Consider the following 20,197-nt stretch of genomic DNA (forward strand, 5'->3'; position numbering starts at 1 on the left):
AGCAGAAGACAACCTAGGAGGAAGCCAAGCACCTCCTGGAAATGAAGTGTTGGCTTATATCCCTTTGTGAACAGGGAGCAAATGATTTGCCTAAAGTAACACCAACTGTACTGTATTCACTTTTTCTGAGCGAGACTTAACACTCTTGGCAATTTCAGCTGTTAAGCATAAACCCTTTAAAGAATGGATTAGAAACAGGTGCTAATAATACCCAAATGTAAGGAAGACTTTATGGGAGTCAAATGGCTTAGGTTCTATCCGTCAATCAGCTAATTTCTCCCATCTTCTGCTATATTACTCATTGAGAGGTAGGAGATGTTTATTAATGGGGGGAAGGGGAATTAGAAAAGGAGATCCCTGGCTTTGTTGCATAACCTGCTGCTGTGTCACAGCTCAACCTGAAAGTTCATCTGCTTTTCTCTCACTCTCAAGGCAGATGAGCATCACAGCTTCTTCTTGTGCTCAAGACCTTATAGAACTCTATTTGGAGAGGAAATAGGGTTAGGATAGGCACTGGGGTGTGGAGCTGGAACCTTCAATGCGATTTTTAACATACCAAAGAGGCTTGAATCTGGGTTAATAGATTTCCACCCTGGGTGTTTTCTCTCCCCTGTAGATTTGACTAAGGTTTAGCCCTGAATTTGAGAAACGTTCCCACCAGGAGTTTTCTCAAACCTAACACATTTTCCAAAATGCCTTTCTCCCCCTGCATTCTCCCTTAACACTTAATAAAAAACTCCTCTTCCACCTCTGCAGGTGAGTCTATTTTCATTAATGCCTTGAAGTTTCATGGACATTTATGGGTAAAAAAGGCCAGGGAGGCTGCCAAAATACAATTAATAATAGTAATTAATTATTAAGACCGAGGATTCTCAGAGGAGAAAAGTGCTGGAAATCCCACTCTGAGCAACTGTATACATAATCTTTTTGAAAAATAAGAAACCAACCCAAAAATCAACAACTGCAGCATAAGGTCAACCTGATCATGTGTGGCTTTAACTTATGAAGCCATTGCAGAGGTCAAAGATGGGGAGATTCCCCTCCTTCTGATGATAAACAGCAATCAATCCCTCTAGAGATTTAACATGACACCTGCCTGAAGTTACAGCCAGCAACATGTGGAGTCCTCACATGTCAGAAGGCAGCCCGGTTTTCAGTTATGGTTTGAACAGTACTGCAAATGGGGTTTAACTTTGGGATGGGACAGGGTGAGGAAAGAAACAGGAGACACACAAAAAGGAAAATATTTTTATACCACTGTTCTTGCGACCTTGTCTTTTGGAGCATTGAGGAAATCATACAGAATCAGATTCTGCTCTGGTTACAACTATTGAATAATACATTGCAAACAGCCTCTGGTCTGTCATCAGTGAGGCAATAGTCACTTGCAAGGGTAATTCAGAGCTGGTTGAGGTCTCTCCCTTGATGCAGAACCAAGAGAAGCATCTGAAGGTAGGTAGTAATTGCAGGGGCTACTTATTTATTTACCCCATAGTTCAAGGGATGTAAGGATGAGATTCACTGTATAAACTCAGGAATTGAACTTTATGTATGTGTTTTGCATATGATGTTGTTCTTCCTAGATGAGACATGGTCAATAGAGTCTGAAAAATGGAGCAGCTCATTCTAAAGCAGAGGGCCCAGTGGTGTCTGTCTTTCACTATTTGCAATTAAGATTCCATGTCACCATGAAAAGAATAGTAGCAGCTATTTGATAATAGTTATTCAGTACTGCAGTTAGCTAGTGTATTTACTTTAGGATATGGAAAATTTTTGGAAAGTGCTTATCCACTTATATGATGGACACTCATATCGTTTAACTCTAGATGCCTGTGAGGCAGAGCTCAGTATCTGAGCTAACATCTCAGACTTCATTCAGTCCCTGGGGAGAATGAGGTACTCTTGAGGGTGAGTCAGATGACTGTGTTTTTACATCAGCTATAGCATGTGAGGAATTGTACCCCAAGGAGCATAGGAGTGTAGACTGCTATCTCACAGGGTCTATAGTGTTATCACCTATATTCTGTCAGGTATCTTCCACCCATCCTGTGTCCCCGTACAAGGCTGAGGTGATACTCAGCCATGCACCATCATCTCCGAATGCTTTTGGTCCAACCCAAAGAAAGCTGAGATGAGGAAGCGGGGATGGAGCCTCAGTGTAATCTGGAGAGGTTTGGGGTGAATCATTAACAGGGACTGCAGAGCACATCATCTTTACAGGCCAGGCAATGTTTTTGTGTAAGAAAACGTAAGAGCCTTTTGGCAAGGAAGCATTGAAGGTATTGCGCTGGGCATTAGGACATTTGGGGTCTGCACCTGGCCTGACTGTTGAAGAAATACCAGAATTTGAAGATGCCTCTTTTCCCACTGGTGAATGAGGAATAATGTTTCCCTTTGCCTCTCTGGGGTTGTGATTTCTGTCATTTATAGCACCCTTTAACATCCCTTGATGGAATATATGAAACTTTCTCCTAGAGTATGAGTTTTTCTTTTTGCCATATTTTTTGTTTTTTTTTTTTCAGGCTGGGAGGGACTTTTGCAATCATTTAATCTGATTTATTTACTGCCTGTCACAGGCTGGAGACTTAAAACATGGGCTTTGTGATCAGAAAAGGCAAGAAAGGCTTTGACACCAGGAGCCAGCCTTTCAAGCTCGTGACTTAAATACAGGTGTACTATGTACAGAAGGAGACACTGTGTCAGGCTTGTCAGTCAGCAGAGAGCACAATCCACACAGTGATGCAAATTTCTCAGTCATCAAATCTGTATGAGGAACAAAGAAAAAAAGATCTTTAAAACCTCATTAATTAATTATCGTCACTGCAGATGGTGCCCAGCTGTAAGCTGCTCATCTTAATCCCATTCCAAGTGGCTACCCTGGGCAGAGTCCATTTGCTTCTTTTATCTGGAGAAGTGGTTGAGCATGGGAGCATACGATGGTGGGGAAAGCTGCAAGAAAAGGAGAGATGTAAAGATTTAGGAAGGAAGGTGGGGGCCATTCCCCTGTGCAGACAGTGAGCAGAAGAGTTCTTTCATTTGCAGGGCTGGGAAAAGTAAAGAAGGGAAATTTCTCTGCCTGGCTTTTGATCTCAGCTGTGAGTGCTCAAGGGAGGCCTGACCTGGGATGGATTACTGACTTGAGCAAAGCTATGTACCTGGATTACCTTTGCTGTGGTGAGTTGAATTTGCTCTCTGTCCCTCTAGTCACCTGTGAATCAATACAGGCAAAGAGCAACAAGGATGATACTGGAGCAATGGAGAGCAGGTAGCAGCAGGAGGTCTGATGTTAGTATCGATTGCCTTTTTTTCAGTAGCTCTGTTTTCCTTTTTTTACATCTTTGTTTCTCACTAGGAAAGTCAGATGTGGCTGATGTTCAGGTGGGAGAAATAAGTGTCCATGGAAATAAGAGTTATACTTATGGAGGAAGGTTGCTGATGTGATCAAGCCATAGCTGTTGGCTATATTTTGTTCTGTTGAGCAATGCAGATGTTATCCCTGGAAGATTTCTAAAAGCTGCTTTTGTGTTTTCCTGGGAGGCTTTGCAGTGGGCTCTGGGTCCATCCTTACTGAGGAATTTCCCAAACGACCAGGTCTCTTTTCTGACCAGAGCTAGATCCCAGTTTTCCTAATACAACTCCCTGCGGCCACTTAAAGTCTCTGCTGTTATTTAGGGTCAGCAGAAGATTGAGTGGATCAAGCCCATAAGAAGATATAGTCTCCTGTGTACTGGGAGGGGACTCATGGCCATTTTAAGCAGCCCTGCCCAGGCAGGGAGCCAGGCTGGATGCAGTTTTGCACCAACACTGGTCCCTGATGGAAGAGATTGTGACTTTCACCACAATCCCAGTTGGAGTCTAAGCCAGAATTTCTGCTCTGATTTTCTCTGTAAGATCTAAATTGCCCACAAGGCCTTCTCTTTTCTGTTTGCTTGCTTGTTTGGTTGGGGTTTTTTTCTTTCTTTCTTTTGTTGGCAACCCCTCAGTCTCTCAAAGTACGGGCTAAAAGGGGGGGGCTTGTGTTTTTTGGCAACTACAAGCCTCAGGTCATTTACCCTTGACAGCTTTTCAGTGAATTACTATTAAAAAAATGAATTCATTTCTTGGGCTGAAGAGAGGTTCATATAGTTGATGACATAAGGGTCATTTAGATCATCAAATCTGACCCCTTGAATAGTACGGAGCACTGAATTTCATCCTGTAGCTCCTGGCTTTTCATTTATGGTCTTTATACATCATGCTAAGGAGCTCATAATATCAGCATGGCATATCTGCAGGGACTGAATTAACATGGAAGGGAAAAAGAGTACTGATATAAATTTACCAGGAGGTAAAGCATAGGTCAAGATAGGTCAGCAGCTTATCGACCCTTTGCAGAGAAGAGCCTGGCAATACCCAGTTGCCTCTTGCTCAAAAACTACCTGGTTTCAGCTGTCTGTTATGGAAAAATATTGCCTGGTGGCCAAAATCCTGATCTGGGAATTTCTGCATCTCTGTGACTCCTCTAGTAGGGTCAGGACCAAGATTTGTATTTGCTTTGAACATCTGAAAACATAGTAGGTTCTTGGTCTGTCTATAATCACTATGAATTATTGGTTCTGATGGTGGTCAATCGGTATTTATCTTCTACTCCCCCAAATTGCTCCTTACAGCAACTGAGGGCACAAAATAATGTTTCTATCTCTTGTTGGTTTTTTGCTTGTTTATTCCTTTTCCCACCCCTTACTTCTCCCTTTGCTCGCTTTTGAAGCTTTAATAGTTGTTGGCTTTTTTTTCTTTCCCCCTGTTCTTTAATTAATCTCCTTGTAAATCATGGCTGTATTATTATCGTTCCTTGGAGAAACATGGATCATTGGCCAGTAGGTGAATTTTATCCTTGTCAATTGTTGTTGCCATTAATTTGTTACTTTTAATCCATTAATGTAAAGGACAGACTAACTGCACATTCAAGTGTAAAATGCTGCTTATAGAGCCAAAGTGGTTTGAACATTTTAAAATATCAGTTTGGAGAGATAAACAATGGATCTCTTCATCTCTTCCCTTCACAGTGCAATTTTTTCCCCAAATTCTACTCTGCCTTGAATACAGAAACCAGTTTTCTTTTTCCCCAGTCTGGTTTTAAATAACCTGTGAGAAGGGGTTTCTACTACTTTATTTGAAGGTTATTCCCATCTAAATGACCTCACTTGCCCTTTTTTCACTTTTGTCCAATCACATCTATTTATAACCTCTTGCTCTACATTAAGTGATTCCTCCATATGCCTGGGAAGAATTAGTGCCTTAACATTTGACCATGCAGTGAATGAAAAACACAGGAGAAAATCAAGACCCAGGTGCAGCTGGTGGCAGAAATGTTGTTTCAGAAAAGACTTGATCTCATCTATTTGTGTAGTGCCTGCACTCATCAGCTTCCCCTCATCCTAACTTATCTCCTGGCTTGCAGCACACAGTCATTCCTCATTGTTCGCTTACAAGGGCTGAGAGCCCTTAACAATGGAGATCCTACTTCTTCCTTGGCTCTCAGCTTCCTCCTGACTGCCAGCTCTTTTATTTTCCCTGAGGCATTACTTGGCCAAGCAATGTATATTTAGTGCTTTCAATATTATTTTTTCCTCCTTCCTTCATCTAACCAACCCTCAATCATTTTGTTGCTTTTCTCTAAATTGTCAGCATCCTGCAGGCTTGTGGCTGTCCAATGTTACCCTCAGTCTTCCTCCTGTTGCAGGGCATGGAAGCTTGTTGCCTTATTTTCTTAGGTGTTTTCACTGATGCTGGTGCCCTGGATTGCGTGAGAAGAGTCCTGTGTGTACTTACAGGCTTAGCAGCAGAGGTGGGCTACCGAGATGGTGATGCAAGTCCTTCCATGCTTGTTTCAGAGCAGCTCACCCAGAAACAATGCACTTTTGTCAGAAATTGGCTTGAACTCTTTATCTTTTTTTTTTTTTTGCTTTAACAAGGTAGCATAAATGACTGTATCAGGACCAAAGAGACAAAGGTGGTGTTCCTAGTGTTGTTCCTGTAGCCAAATAAGCGTTAGTAGGCAAGTCACTTGACCTGTCAGTACCTCAGTTTCCCGTCTGACCATTATCTGTCCATTCTGTCTGATGCTCTGGGAACTGTGAATATCACTTATGTTTGTGAAAATACAACTGAAATGGAGAGAAAGCCTAAGCACTGCAGGCTTCCAAAGCTGCCTGCTTTCTACCCACTCTCTGTGATGGGCTCTGGTTGGGTCTCAGCATCCACAATGTGCTTGGAAGCACCCAAGCTTGGATATCTGTCGATGGCACATGCAGGATCACCTGGATGTTGCCCAGCCAGGAGTTCGGCTTGCATTACAGCATCCAGAGAGCAGAGGTGACCTCTTCGTGCACATGTGCCTAATCACAGTGTGGTGGTGGGCAAGTCTGTTCCTGACAGCAAGCCTGGGCCAGTGCTGGCTGGTGATGTGGATGTCCCAACATGTTCATTTACTGTCAGCCATCTCAGCAGCAGCTTTGGCACACTGCTGGAATCCAAAGGAGCAATAAATCTGTAGAAACGATATCTGCTTATTGGACAGATCTGATGCACGTCCCAGAGCCACGTTGTGCCAGCTCTACTCTTTAAATACTGTCAGTTCAATAAATAATAACAGTTTGGCGGAACATTTTTTGTCCTACTTGAGGGAACACTCACTGCTGCGTCAAAGTTTATACAAACTGCTCCCAGGTTTCTTTTGCTTTGTGACTTGGTTTCTTCATATTTCATTCTTTCTGCATTAGCTGACCAGCCTTAGTCACCTAGTGCCATCTTTGTTTCTTGACTACACAAGCCAGTCTCCTGTCACTGAGATTTGGCCATGAGGTCTGTCAGGGAGGTAGTTCTGACTTGCCCTCCATGAACAGCTCAGCAAGCCCATAAGCACATTTGGCAGATGCCCTAGCTGTTAAAGTTCAGGCAAAGTGAACACTGAAGTCAGAAAAATGTGGCACTTGGCCAACCCATGGGAAAAAAAATCGGCACCAATAATCTTCAGTGTATTTTGCAGTACTTTTCCAGAGCTACTCTCTTCTTGTTGCGGATTCATTTACCCATTTCAGCACATTACCACTTTAAGCTTCCTCAAAGGCATGCAAAGCGTCTTAATAAATAATCTTGCTATTTCTTATCACATCTGCCTCTGAGTGAGAGACAGGACAAATGGGGCAGCGTTCACATCTGAATCCAGGTCAGGATCAGGTGGAGCCTGGGAAATGCTGATGATGAAGGGCCAAGTAATGACTGTGGTGTTATATAAGCTTTGCCTTAACTCCTACAGGCTTTAGAAGATGTGTGTTAGGAAGGGTATGAGGCCAAGGAAGAGAGGTGCACAGCAACAAGGAGGACTACATGTCTCGCTGTGCTTTCACATAACATCTTTTGCCATAGTACCTGAACACTTTCTGCTCCACGAATTGTGAGGTGTGAGCTGAACTGGTCAGCCTTGGCAATCTTCAGGTGAGGCAGGAGCAAGAAAGGAGAAGGTGAAGGTCTTGAGAGCTTTTGAGGGTGGCGAGGGCAAATATGAAAATGAGGAAAAATAGAGGGAAACCACCAGATTGCAGAAAGGAAGAATCTTATAGGCAGGATGTTGAATAGACCTTGCATAATACTGTGAAAGCTGGTAAAGTTTATAAAGGTTGAGATAAGCTAGCTCAGAAACAGATAGGTGTTTTAGCAGGAAAGGATGGCAGGAGATTTTGGAGAGGTTACAGCCATGAAGCCGTAAGATTTGGCGACAATCCAGAAGAGAGTATCTGGTGTGAAGGAGATGTAGGTGTTGAACACGACACAGAGATTGTGAATTTGAGTGTTATACAAATGCGGGTTATTCACAACAAGGAGGGAAGGGGGAAGGAAAGGTTTGTGATGAAAGATAAGGAGGTGTTTTTTTAACTGCGATAAAAGTGTTGGCAGATCCACATCTGGGATATAGCTCAGAGGAAGGGTAGGGGAGACCCAGCAGTTTAAAGCTACACCTGCTACCATGAATGTGGAGAGTGATGTCACCAGATGACATCACAGGGAACATGATGTCAACAGGAGAGAGCATAAGGATGAGGAAGAATTACCAGGGCATTCAGAAAGGGTGTGGAGGGAGGCAGCAGATGTTGGCCAGTCTCTTACAAAGCAGACCACCTTTCTTGTTAATCCGTTTAGGTACTGGAAGGTTCTAAGGTCTTCCCAGAGCCTTCTCTTCAGGCTGAACAAGCCCAGCTCTCTCAGCCTGTTTTGATGACAGAAGCACTCCAGCCCTCAGAGCATCTTTGTGCCTTCATCTGGACTCACTCCAGCACTCCATGTTCTTCTTATGTTGGGGTCCCAGAGCTGGATGCAGGACTGCAGGGGGGGTCTCACCAGACCAGAGCAGAGTGGAAGAATCACCTCCCTCGACATGATGCAGCCCAGGACACGGTTGGCTCCTGGGCTGCAAGTGCACACTGACTGGTCATGTTGAGCTTAAGATAGAGCTCATCTGAGACATCCAGCTCAGGATGAGATGAACGCAACCTAAAAGACATCATATCTTTCTGGCAATGCTGAAGGAAGGCTAGAGTGATTGTCTCAAGTAGAGACATTACAGACATCCACATTGAGCTGAAGTATCCTGTGCTGGTACAATATATTTGTCCCACAGTGCCCAGGCATTGGCTGATCCTTGTCCTTGCTCCCTTCCTGCATCTGATCTCTCTGACCCTGCTTGAAGTTAAGCAGTTGTGGAACCACCTGACCATACTACCCCACCAGAACACTTTGTTCTTCCAGAATGGCCCCAACACATCTGGGAAGGAGTGTGCATGTAGGAAATACCCACCATTGTCACACAGCTGGCAGCAAAGAGCAAGCATTGTCCTTTCTGCTCCTGCGCAATGCCCAAAAAGAGCAGGTGTTCAACAAGCGCCAATCCCAAGAGATCTTGTGAGCTCCAGTGAGCGAGTCCTGCTGGCTCATCTGGTCTGAGAATCTGGCACTGAAATTCAATAGAAGGAGAAAAGAAAGAACATTTTATTGTGTTAAAAGTGTAGGCAAGCAAAAGTTGCAGAAATCACCAAATTTAGACTTTGGCTGGGGTACCAGTATTAGCAATGTTACCCTTGATGAGAGGTCAAAGTTCTGCTGACATGAATTAAAATCAAGAATAAGTAAAATTGAAAGGATGTAAATCTTGGGGGTAGAGCAAAAGTAGCGGAAAAAGCAGATCATTAATAAATAAAAAAGGAGGACAGTAATTCAAAATTGGCTGAGTTATTGAACGACTTTAAAAAAAATCTCTCTTAAAGAAGAAAACTATACGAGAGGAGCTTGGACAGGATTTAAAGTGAGGAAGGAAGTCACTGTAAAGAAAAATGTAATTGATAAAGAACAAGTGGAGGAATCCCTGAAAAAAAATTGGAAAGCACATATCAGCTTTGCTGATCTTGTTGACCTTTGGACTTTACAGAATGAATTGAGAAACCAAGTGTATCATTTCCCAAATGCAGCTGATGCTAAATGGGATAAATAAAGGAGAAAGGACTGGGATAATATCCCTGGGTTTTTTTCCCTACTACCCAAAGCCAAAAGGGGAGAGTCACTCTAGGTGAGACATTGTGTCTTCTAATATAATGGAACAAATGTTAAGGCAGAAATAAGTACACAGCTGTATGGCACAAGAATTGTAGTCAAAAGGCCAAAGAAATACATGATGCCAGAGAAACTTGACTGCTTCTACTGTTTATCAGATTTTAAAAGTGTTTAATTTGGCTAGGAAAATTATTTAAAAGCATTTTAGAAGATATATTTTTGGATGAATAAAAGCTGTCTTCAGATTCAGTTATAAATATATTGAGAAAGTGAGAAAGAATGACTATGCTTATTGAAATGTGGAGTGATCTGACTGGATTTAATGTATTTTGAAATAATTTCTAAAGAGTGTAAAAATGTACTAATGAAAATTAAAATTGATAATCATTTGGAAGGAACTGAGGTCAAATACAAAAGGTTTAATAATATCAAGTAAAGATTTGTTGCAATGGGAGAATTGGAAGTGATGGTGGTGTAGAGGAAATCAACTTGTGCCTTATGGTGGATGACAACAGAGGGATGCAAGTGGTTGTTTCACTGCACATATGGGTAGTCCCACGCTGAACTTGGGACATATGTGCCTGTATGTTTACAGAGTTGGGCGCTGTCCTGAGGAAGAAAGATTGGGGTGGGTTTCATGGAAACTGGAAAAAAAACTTCCAATGCCTGCAGTTGCTGGAATCTCCAGTGAGTTTCTTCCATTGACATGTAGCCTTTAGCTGTCAAGTCCAGAAGCAGCTATAGATTGAAACCTCTTCAAAGCTTGTTGTGACTTTCTTAGTTTCTCTCTCAGTTAATTGACTTCTGGGTGACACATTTTAGGCATGCCTTGTCCTGGTTATTGTGCATATCCCTAGTTCTTCAGCTGCTCACCGTAGTCAGCTGTTTTGTTACTGACAGCTGACTACTCACATAATCAGCTTTGCTCAGCCTCTTTCTTGATTCCCCTTTACAGACAGGAAGATGAGGAAGCAAAGCTTAGATTAACAGGAGTTGGTTGTATATGAGTTAACCAGTCTTGGAAACCTCAACTGGTTGTCTGTAAAACTTTTGTGCCTGAGCTTTTATATCGTCTTTGAAGACGGAAATAGTCCTGGAATGACAGATGAAGTAGACACCTTGTGTGGCTGTGATCACATTAACCAAGACACACGCATACCAGACAGCCTTCCTGAGAAGGCAAAAAAGACTGCTAACATCCTGCTCAACCCATGCTTAATCCTTGTGGTACGTGTATGTTCTTGTGATCTTGTTCCTTTCAAGTAGTCAGTTGTGTCAATTCCAGGTTTGAATTTGGCAAGCTGCTCCAATCTTGCCGTGCTGTCTTCTCCACCTGATGTGACAAATAGCACAACTGTTTATCAGTTTCCTGGCACAGACATGCAAATCGGCTTGAACATAAAACTTCAAGCTCACGTCAAATGAAAATGTAAAGTTATTTTCCCCAATATTGCCAGAAATGTGAGTAAAGGGCAGTGCAGGTTACTTAAACCCCTGGATATTTAAAATAGCTATACCCTTAGGAAATGCTTGACTATGGCAGTAGAAATACCGTCCAAAACAAAACCTTGTCTACAGCTTCTAGGGGTATTACTGAACTGTGAGCAGTCTGAAACACCCAGATGGAGCTGTTGCTGTTGGAACCTGTTGCAAAGATGCTGTAATCAGGACTGTGTCACAGAGTTGTTACTTTGACAGACCACAGCTGGGTGTTGAACAGTATGTGGCAGAGCTGGCCTCTCTGCCTCTGGTTTCTTAAGCCCTCGGTTTCATTTTGCGGAAGAGAAATCCTACATTTCTTTAGCAAAAGAAAATCACTTCTCTGTATTAGGGCTTCTCCTTTCAGCGGAAGATTGCTTTAATTTCACATTGGACTGATTAACAGCATCTCAGGGGAGCTCTCACAGGATGACTGTATTGAGGAACTCTGAGAAATAATTGATGGGAAACAACATGATACATAGTGGAAGAAACAACAAACGGGCACCACCATGTCCCTGTCTCTTATTGCCCACCACGAGAACCTAGCACATTCTCCGTGTGTTGTCCATTGTCTTATTTTATTATGTTGTACTCATACAACTATCCTTATGTTTCATCCTAAGCAGAAAGTACATTTCATAACTCAGGATTCTGAATGAAGCCTCAGTATAGAGGACCCAAGCTGGGCAAGGTCTCTCTGGTCTGAGGTCCTGATCCTGTAATCAGATATTTATGACTCAGGCCTTATTCTCTGAACTGCTTGTGATATCATGAGCTTTGGTCTTCACCTTCATAAATGCACCTCTTATTTGCATGGTGAGTGGCAAACTAATAACATTTTTCAACTGTACTTTACTTCACATTGAAGGGACTCAAGTTAGCAATTTAAGTCCATGAAGACTGATGTAGAGGTATTGTCTACAGAGTAAATGCTTTTAAAAGCCAGAAACAGTGGAAGAAAACCATTTAAATTTTTGGCAAATTCAGAGGGTTTTCTTTCTTTGCCACGTTAATGGCTGAAGAGCTCATCTACAAAAGGAGGGAGATTTGTTGCAGGTAAATCTGATCCGGGAGACTAATTCTTACCCTGCAGAAAGCTGTGCTTCTTGGTTACCTATGTTAAGTGCAACATAATCCTTTGCATTGAATGATGTAGCTGGAAATACAACTTGGACTGCTGTGCTTTGAAGATTGCCTTGTTTCAAACTGATACGGACCCAAATAAATTAAAAACAGTACATTATTGTTTTGTTTTATTTTGTTTTTTAATAAAAAAACAAGCCCAAAACAAAGCCCCCAACACATCCCTTCAAAGGCCCAGAAACAATCACAAAAATCCCTCATCTACTAAGATCTGCCCCACACTTATAAATTAATATTTAATTTTCTTTAAAGAAAATCCAGTAATTACAAAGGGGAAGAGCTAATGTTTAAGTAGTTAAAGGTGGAGTATTCTAACAGATCACAGAAAATGTCTCTGACGATGAAACAGCTCAAATTGCTATGGAGGATGGATTGTATTAAACTGGCACTTCTCTAGATCTTAATTACCACATGAGCCTGAGCCAAGGAGAGTGCAAACAACCTTTGCTAAATAGCAGAACAAACCAGGCTGGAAGGGGCTTTGGAGATTCTCTGGTCCAACCACACATAGCTGTGCCCAATAGATGAAGATGCTCAACTGAGTTTTTAATATCTCCAGGGTTGGATATTCCTCCACCTCTTAGATCCCAGTCTTTTATCACCATTATGAAGAATTTTCTCTAATACCTAAATGGTATTTTGAATGATGCCACTTGTATCTGCCACATCTTAATGCTTTACTATACACTTTTGGGAAGAGTCTGTCTCTTTTTATACCATGCCTATACGATGTCCTACACAATGATATGGATGTCTCCAAATTTCTTCTCCATGATCAATGATTCCAGTGCTCTTATCCTCCCCTGCACATCATATGCTCCTATTTTGTCCTATCATCTTGCTGTCCTTTGCTGGACTCACTCCAGTACGCCAGTATCTTTCAAGTCCTACACAGAATTTGATAATCCTTTTCAAGTAATTTTAAGTTACAAATAAATTGAAGGAAAAAATATATATATATAATTTACCTTTTTTTTTTTTGTTTCCAGAAAATTCTTAAATAATCACAGGTAAATGGGTTCACTGTCTTCAAATTCAATGCTTTTCTATTCTATGAATGAAACATCACAACTTTGGTAATTTTCCATACAATACTTTGTCTTGGTCGGACCATAAATAGCTCTTGTTAATAAGATCACTTTGACATTTTAAAATATATTTGTCTTTCTCAAAAAGGGCACAGAGCAAATTAAAATGAGCCTTTATAGAGAAAAATGGTTAGATCTTGCAAAACAATGATTCTTCTTTCTTGCTAGAAACTCACACCTTTTCTGGGAAAATTTTCAAATGAAATAGTCTTGTTCATGATTTCTCTGTAACACACCTGGATTTTTCAACCAGCTCTATTCCAAATGTTAATGTTGACCTGTACGTTTTTCTTCTGTCTGCAAGAAATGACTTTGTAAAAATGGAAGCTACAATTATTCGTTGGTAAGAGAAACTTCCAGTAAAAGTCTGCAAAATAATTTATCAACAAAAGCCATACAAAAAATTGTCACTAGGCATATATAGGCTAGAAAAAAAGTAGAGGTGTTTAGCATTAAGTGGGATTACCTACTGGAACTGTTGCTGCTGGACAGGATAGACCCTGAATAATTTATAGTATTTAAGTCAAGTCTGGATGCTTCTCAAGAAAGCATTCTCATCTATAACCAAGAGTGGTTATAGACTTCATTTTCAGTTCATTGAGTCAAGTTCTTCAACATCTCTCCTGCCTCAGCTCAGGCACTTTCCAGAGTGGTAGCTGGATTTCTCTCCTTTTTTGTCCCCAACAGAGAGAAGGCTGCAAAAAGCCCTTGGAGATAACAAGCGTAGTGTGAGGGACAGAAGGTGAAGGCTGATGTGTGCTGCAGATGTATTGGCTAAGGGTTCACCTAATGAATGCTCAACTACATGCTCTCACAGCTGCTTCTATGTGAAGTTGGATAGTGGAGGTTTGGTATGGTTAAAAAGTGCATGACTTACCTGCCTGCTATAGTTTAGTCATTTTGAGATCTCCTTTTGGGCTACAATGGTAAATTGAAAAGTAATTTCCATGTTATTTGTCATTCTTATGTTGCTTGGCTGTTCTTATTTCATCCAAGACTCTGACATCTGCCATGATCTTAGAATCATAGCGTAGTTTGGGTTGGAAGGGACCTTCAAAGGTCATCTATTCCAAACCCCCTACCATGGGCAGGGACGTCTTCCATTAGATCAGGTTGCCCAGAACCACATACAGCCTGGCCTTAAATGTCTTCAGGGATGGTGCATCTCCATCTCTCTGTGCAACTTGTTCCAGTATTTCACCATCCTGATTGCAAATTATGACTCACCAGACTTTACTATTAAGACAGTATTTCACTGAAAAATTGTTATGAATCTGTGCCCCAAGTAAATTACTATCAATCAGCTGAGAAGTAACAAACATGTACAGAAATCCGTAAGGACTACCATCATCTTTAGCTCCATCGATTTCCCTGGAGTTTCCCTGAAGGTAAATCTGATTCCAAAGTATTGCTGATGAGTTGGTGAGTTCATGAGTAGGGTGGCTCTGGAAAGTTTTCCAGATCTCAGCAGGCCTTTATGCAAGACAAAAACGTTACCTCTTTGGCCTTGACTGTGTTCTTACTTATACTGGTATGGTTTCGGAGGAGTGTTACTGAGTCAGATTTATACCTGAGTTACGTAGACACAAGCAAGAGAAGGATTGGGCAAACTGTTCCTAAAGCCCCAGTGGATTTGAGAGCCTTCTTCAGCAGATTAGGTAGCTTTTCTTTCTATCCTTAGCAACACAGTCCTGATTAACCCTCCAAGCTGTGGTCAGTCATTTTGAGGACAGTTTGATTGACAGCACGTAACTTGCCAATGCATTTCCCTGCTCTGTCCAGTGCATTAGACCCTAGAGGTGGTTGGTTGGCTGTGTTGGGTTTGCTTAGTTGTTTTGTTCATTTATTTTTAATTTCTTGGATATTCTATAAGAAAAAGTCATCTTGAGCAAGAGACATGAAGTATTTCAATGTAAGTATGAAAATATGCATTGAGACTTTCTTGTAAATATCTGTATCTATAAAAAGATGTATTTGGGCAAGATAACCATTTTTGTTGCCTTGCCAGTATGCAATAGAATCCCTTTACCATTCTGAAACTTCAAATAGACAATACAAAACTTCTCCCTGAAGGAACTGTTTCCATTTCATGCAAGGTTTGTGTGGAATGCTTGCTCTTCACGTATATACTACTTCTTAAAAGAAGATAGACCATCTAGGCCTGGGTGGGTAACCAACTCTATCACCCAAAATTTAAGGGGCAATATTCCTTTACACTGCTGATCCCTTAACAACCTTGTAAAATTATTCCTAAAGAAAATTAGTATTGGGAACATATGATACAATTTGTCCCTTTTTTTTTTTACTTCTTACAGTATGATTTAAAAACTTGAAAAAAAATAATAGAATAAATCTTTGGGAAGCAGTTAGATTTCTGGGAATGCAGCCAGTATATTGTAGACCACCATTTGTCCAGGGACTACAATTTGGATAATGGATTTGTTTGGAAATTATGCTGCTGATGTCTGAAAGCTATAATGTGGGACTTATGGAGAAAAAGTTAAAGCTACCTTTCTGAAAGCCGCTGAAAAATAGAGAAATTAGATATGTTTTTCCCTGGAAGATAGGCTGATGGATTGACCTTTACTTGGGAAATAAATAAGTGAATAATCTCTTGGTGAAATACGTACATGGAGAGAATAAATCATATTGAAATCTTTGTCAGTGTGCATGGATATAAAAAAGCAGACATTTGTCAAAATAATAATCTTTCAAATGGTGCTTAATGTCGTTTCTCAACTACCTGAGGTTAAACTTCCATTTATTGCAGGAGTGAATTTGCTGTCATACAAAGTGCATAAATACTTCACTTGAGAGTAGCACAATGTGAAAATGATGGTTTAGTTTTAAAATGTGGAGAAAATCAACATTTGCAGATTTTGAATGCTGCACCTCTGGATTCAGTGACAAAACTCCCATGAATTACATTGGTCACCAAACTGGTCCTCCAAAGAATAATTTGCAAATAGCATGACTGTTTTCTTGAAACTAGAACTTTATTCAGTTGCTGCAAGAAGTGTAACCAGGAGCAAACCGAAGGAAACTTGCAATTAGAAATACATTTATTGTTTTCTAACCCATTTGTGAACATTAAACTTTTTTTTTTATTGTGAGAGACTTTTTTGAAGTTGCCATAAAAAACTGCTATCAACTAAGAACATAATTTGGAAAGTAAGTTGGATGTAGGTGCTTGTAGCCAGAACCATCTGCAAGGTACAAGAAAAGCTATGGTACTCCTTACTAATTCAAAAAGTTTGCTGCCTATCTGTGAGCAGTAACTTCTGATCAGAAGATGACATCTCTAAATGCCATTTTGAGAGTCTCCATTTAAGTTTAAATAATCAACTCAAAGTGAATTATGGAGTCATTGTTCATACTAATGGAATAGACATCTGTCATACTCATTGCAGCCAATATTTTAGTGGTTTTAAATAGTGGTGATGGTTTATTTTGACCCTGTCAAAACCAACATGTCTTCTTTTTTGGCATTGTAGTTTCATTCAATGCATGGTCTGAATTTTTTAGTGGTTGACTTCCAAGACAATGCATTTGGTAAGGGCAAGTAAGAAAGAGTAGAGCCCAGTTTCTTTTCCACTTGTCTCCACCATAGCAAAGACATTACAAATATTTGGGTATCAAAAGGTCGGATTCAACCACCAGACTTAAACATCAAAGTCAGCTTAGCTTTTAAAGTGAAGGACCCATCTGCTTTGACACAAACTCTGCAGATTGTTCTCCTCAGGTTTGTCCTTACTGGGCTGATTTCAAATATTCCATTGTTTAGCAGAACCAACCTTTGTAGGGTTTTTTGTAGATGTCTTGTGATATTTCTTACTGTTATCTGTTTGCATAGCTGCCATGGATTTTTCATTCAGACCTTACTTGAGAACACTATGGTGTGACTATGCCCAGCTGTTCTGAAACCAGGCTATTCTGCCCCTTGGTACACTCAGGACTGGCTGTGTACAATTTGCAATCACTAAATGAACAAATTCAGTAGAGTTTTGTTATGCACCAGTTCATGGGGTTAAAGGGTTGCATAGGAATCTTGGTGCTCTTCTTGCAAAAATAAAACTGAAATAATCACTGGCTCTGATAGTTTCAGAGAAAACCTCAAAAATATAAGCAAGGAAGACACAGAACTGACAACAATATACAAATATCAGGTTTTGTGGGTTTCTCTTGGGATCTGACTCATGCTTTTTGTGTCTCAGAGGCTATTAACACTGACTGAATTTGCATTGGCATCTGCAGAACAAGTATGGTTTAACTGTGAGGACCAATTAGCTCATAACTCCATGTGGGTACAATCTGATTTTGATCAAGCATAGACGGTAAAACTGTTGTGAGGAAAACAAATGTTGCATGACTCAAACAAACACTACTCTATTTATTTTCTCTTGTAGTTACCATTAAGCAACAGGGATGACTCAGATACCTGCTGACTACCTGTCAACCACCAGCTCCTACAACTATGAGCAGCCCCTTACTTCTGTGGCTCAGACAAGCACTGTCACCAAGGTACTCCCAGCCAAAAAAATAACCTTCTTCAAGAGTGGAGATCCTCAGTTTGCAGGAGTCAAGATGGCCATCAACCAGCGAAGTTTCAAGAGCTTCAGTGCACTCATGGATGACCTCTCTCATCGGGTCCCACTGCCATTTGGGGTACGGACCATTACCACCCCACGAGGAATACATTGCATCAGTGAGCTGGACCAACTAGAGGATGGAGGATGTTATCTTTGCTCCGACAAGAAATATGTCAAGCCTATTAGCATTCCTTCTGGGGGACACAGGCCAGGCCCTCCACGAAACGGCCGTCCCTCCAGTACCTTAAGAAGAACAGCTCAGGAGGGCAAGCTTGAAGATTATTCCACACCTTTCACTCAGCATGGCCCCAGAATACCAAAGAAGTTCACACTAGTTAAGAATGGAGAAAGTGGTTTTCGTCGTTCAATCATCTTGAACCGCAGAAATGCCAGGAGTTTCAAAACACTCCTGGATGAGATTTCTGAGATCCTGCAGTTCCCAGTGAAGAAGCTCTACACTGTTGATGGGAAGAAGGCAAGTATCTCTGATACCTGGTGCTGGTCAGTTATTCTAACAGGTATTACCACATCAGTGTTTGCATTCCCTATGATGCAAATGCTTTAGGTCATGGGGCCAGTGCATATCATCTTAATCCTTTGGTCTTGTGTACTTAATACCACATAAATTAATTCCCCTTTAATTACATGAAGGGGTGATGTAGAAAAATCTTGTTCAACCATTCAAGAACTTCATACATCAGATATTGTTTTAGGTCAATGGGATGCAACTTCTGACAGAAGTCCAGAAGCTCAATGTTTTGCAGCTGGGTATAAAACCTCAAATAAACTTCTAATAATGCAGTTTCCCACCCTCTCCGTGGAGGAATGTCCCAACAGAGGCTTAACTTTTCTATACCTAACAACTGGGAATTCAACAGAATAACATGGCCCTTAGGTGGCACCTTGCAGTTGCATAGGTCCTAACAGAATAGGGTCCTGCTCATGATGTGGCATCGTCAGCATTATGGTAATATAACTAATAAATGCATAAGTAATTAGGGTACGAGTGGGATCGGGAGACACATCTGTATTGATGACTTGGTGAATGTGCCAATTGGGGTTGACTCTTACAATAAATTCAGGGCATGACAACTCCTTTGTTCTTCTGCTCCCAAACTAATTTCCTGACAAAACTAAGATTCTCGTTGTTTCTTCTCCATCTCCTTATAATGCAGACTAACCTGTACTTCTATTTCTTCTGAAGAGGTCTCACATGTTAGCCTGACTTGTCCTTGGCAATGCAGCTGAGCAGAGCAGTTACCCTGCTCCTTGCCACTTTTTCCACCTTTACAGTACTGTGTGCCAGCTCCTCAGTGGTAACATTACAGCCATTTATGGTGTCACGTTCTGAAGCAGATGACTGAAATGACTTGGTTTCAAATGACCCACTATCCAGGAGGGGAAAAAGTGTGGAGGAGTATATTTAGCCCAAATAATTTTGACCTGGAACACTGACAGGAGTGTGCAGCTATGAAAGAGAAAGGGAGGGGATAATGGTGCCTTAAGCCATCTTTCCTGGTGGAGGAAAGATGTCATCACAGTGCTTTCTATTTGCCCACCACTCTGGAAAGAGCTTCCTGTTCTCAGCTAGAGGATCCAAGGAAAAGGTCCTTCGTGAACATCCTACTGCTTAAGCTTTCCCAGCCCTACTGCTCTAGAGTCTAAAAGAGTGTCAAGCTGACTGCAGTCAGAGATGAGATGAAACACCAGGGAAAGGATGGTGCCACTCCACATATGCAGGATAAATGAAACTGCAATCTTGCTGAGAAACTGAGGGTTTATGAAAAGGGACCCAGGAGCAGGAAAGAAAACTTAGCCGTGGGCTACCCAAGCATGGCCTAGGAAAAACAAATAGATAATTCATCTCCCCAGACTTTGTGACCTAAAAGTCAGTTGGCTAAGTCCAAGATAAGCAGGCTGGTTACCCTATTGAGGGATTTGTCTTTTCTAAGTGTGTCTAGAGTCTGTGTTTCTCCTAATAGGAGAGTAAAAAAAAAAAAAGGCTCACTTACAGGCAACTGCATGGTAATAGGCAAGACAATTCCATCCCCTAGGCTATTTCGACAGTCAATGGAAAGAAATAGGCACTTCAGACAGCTACTTTCCAAGTAACTGTCTAAATGACTGTGGATATATGGAGCTGGATTAATTTCAGATTCAGCTACCTGCATGTCAGTGTCTAAATTTTTCCGTAAGTGACTAAAGTGGGTAAGCCCCCATATAGCTGTTGGGACTAAGCTGACAGTCCAATTGTCGTGGTTTAAACCCTAGCCAGACAGCTCGTTCACTCACTCCCAGTGAGTGGTGCTGGGC

The 20,197-nt window shown here is 41.2% G+C and overlaps 1 protein-coding gene across 1 annotated transcript in view; it reads left to right on the forward strand.

The window, feature by feature from the left end:
• Nucleotides 1–2,840: 2,840 nt before the first annotated feature.
• RP1L1 (RP1 like 1) overlaps nucleotides 2,841–20,197 on the forward strand; it is a 42,997-nt gene continuing 25,640 nt past the window's right edge. Inside the window, exons 1-2 of the mRNA XM_062638585.1 lie at nucleotides 2,841–3,174; nucleotides 17,702–18,359. Coding sequence (XP_062494569.1) covers nucleotides 17,721–18,359 — 639 coding nt within the window. The 5' untranslated portion in view covers nucleotides 2,841–3,174; nucleotides 17,702–17,720. The remainder of the gene's footprint in view (nucleotides 3,175–17,701; nucleotides 18,360–20,197) is intronic.

Source organism: Pezoporus occidentalis, unplaced genomic scaffold, assembly GCF_034315485.1.
Source record: "Pezoporus occidentalis ecotype Australia unplaced genomic scaffold, CSIRO_AGI_Poc_V1 ctg57, whole genome shotgun sequence".
Classification (NCBI taxonomy): Eukaryota; Metazoa; Chordata; class Aves; order Psittaciformes; family Psittacidae; genus Pezoporus; species Pezoporus occidentalis.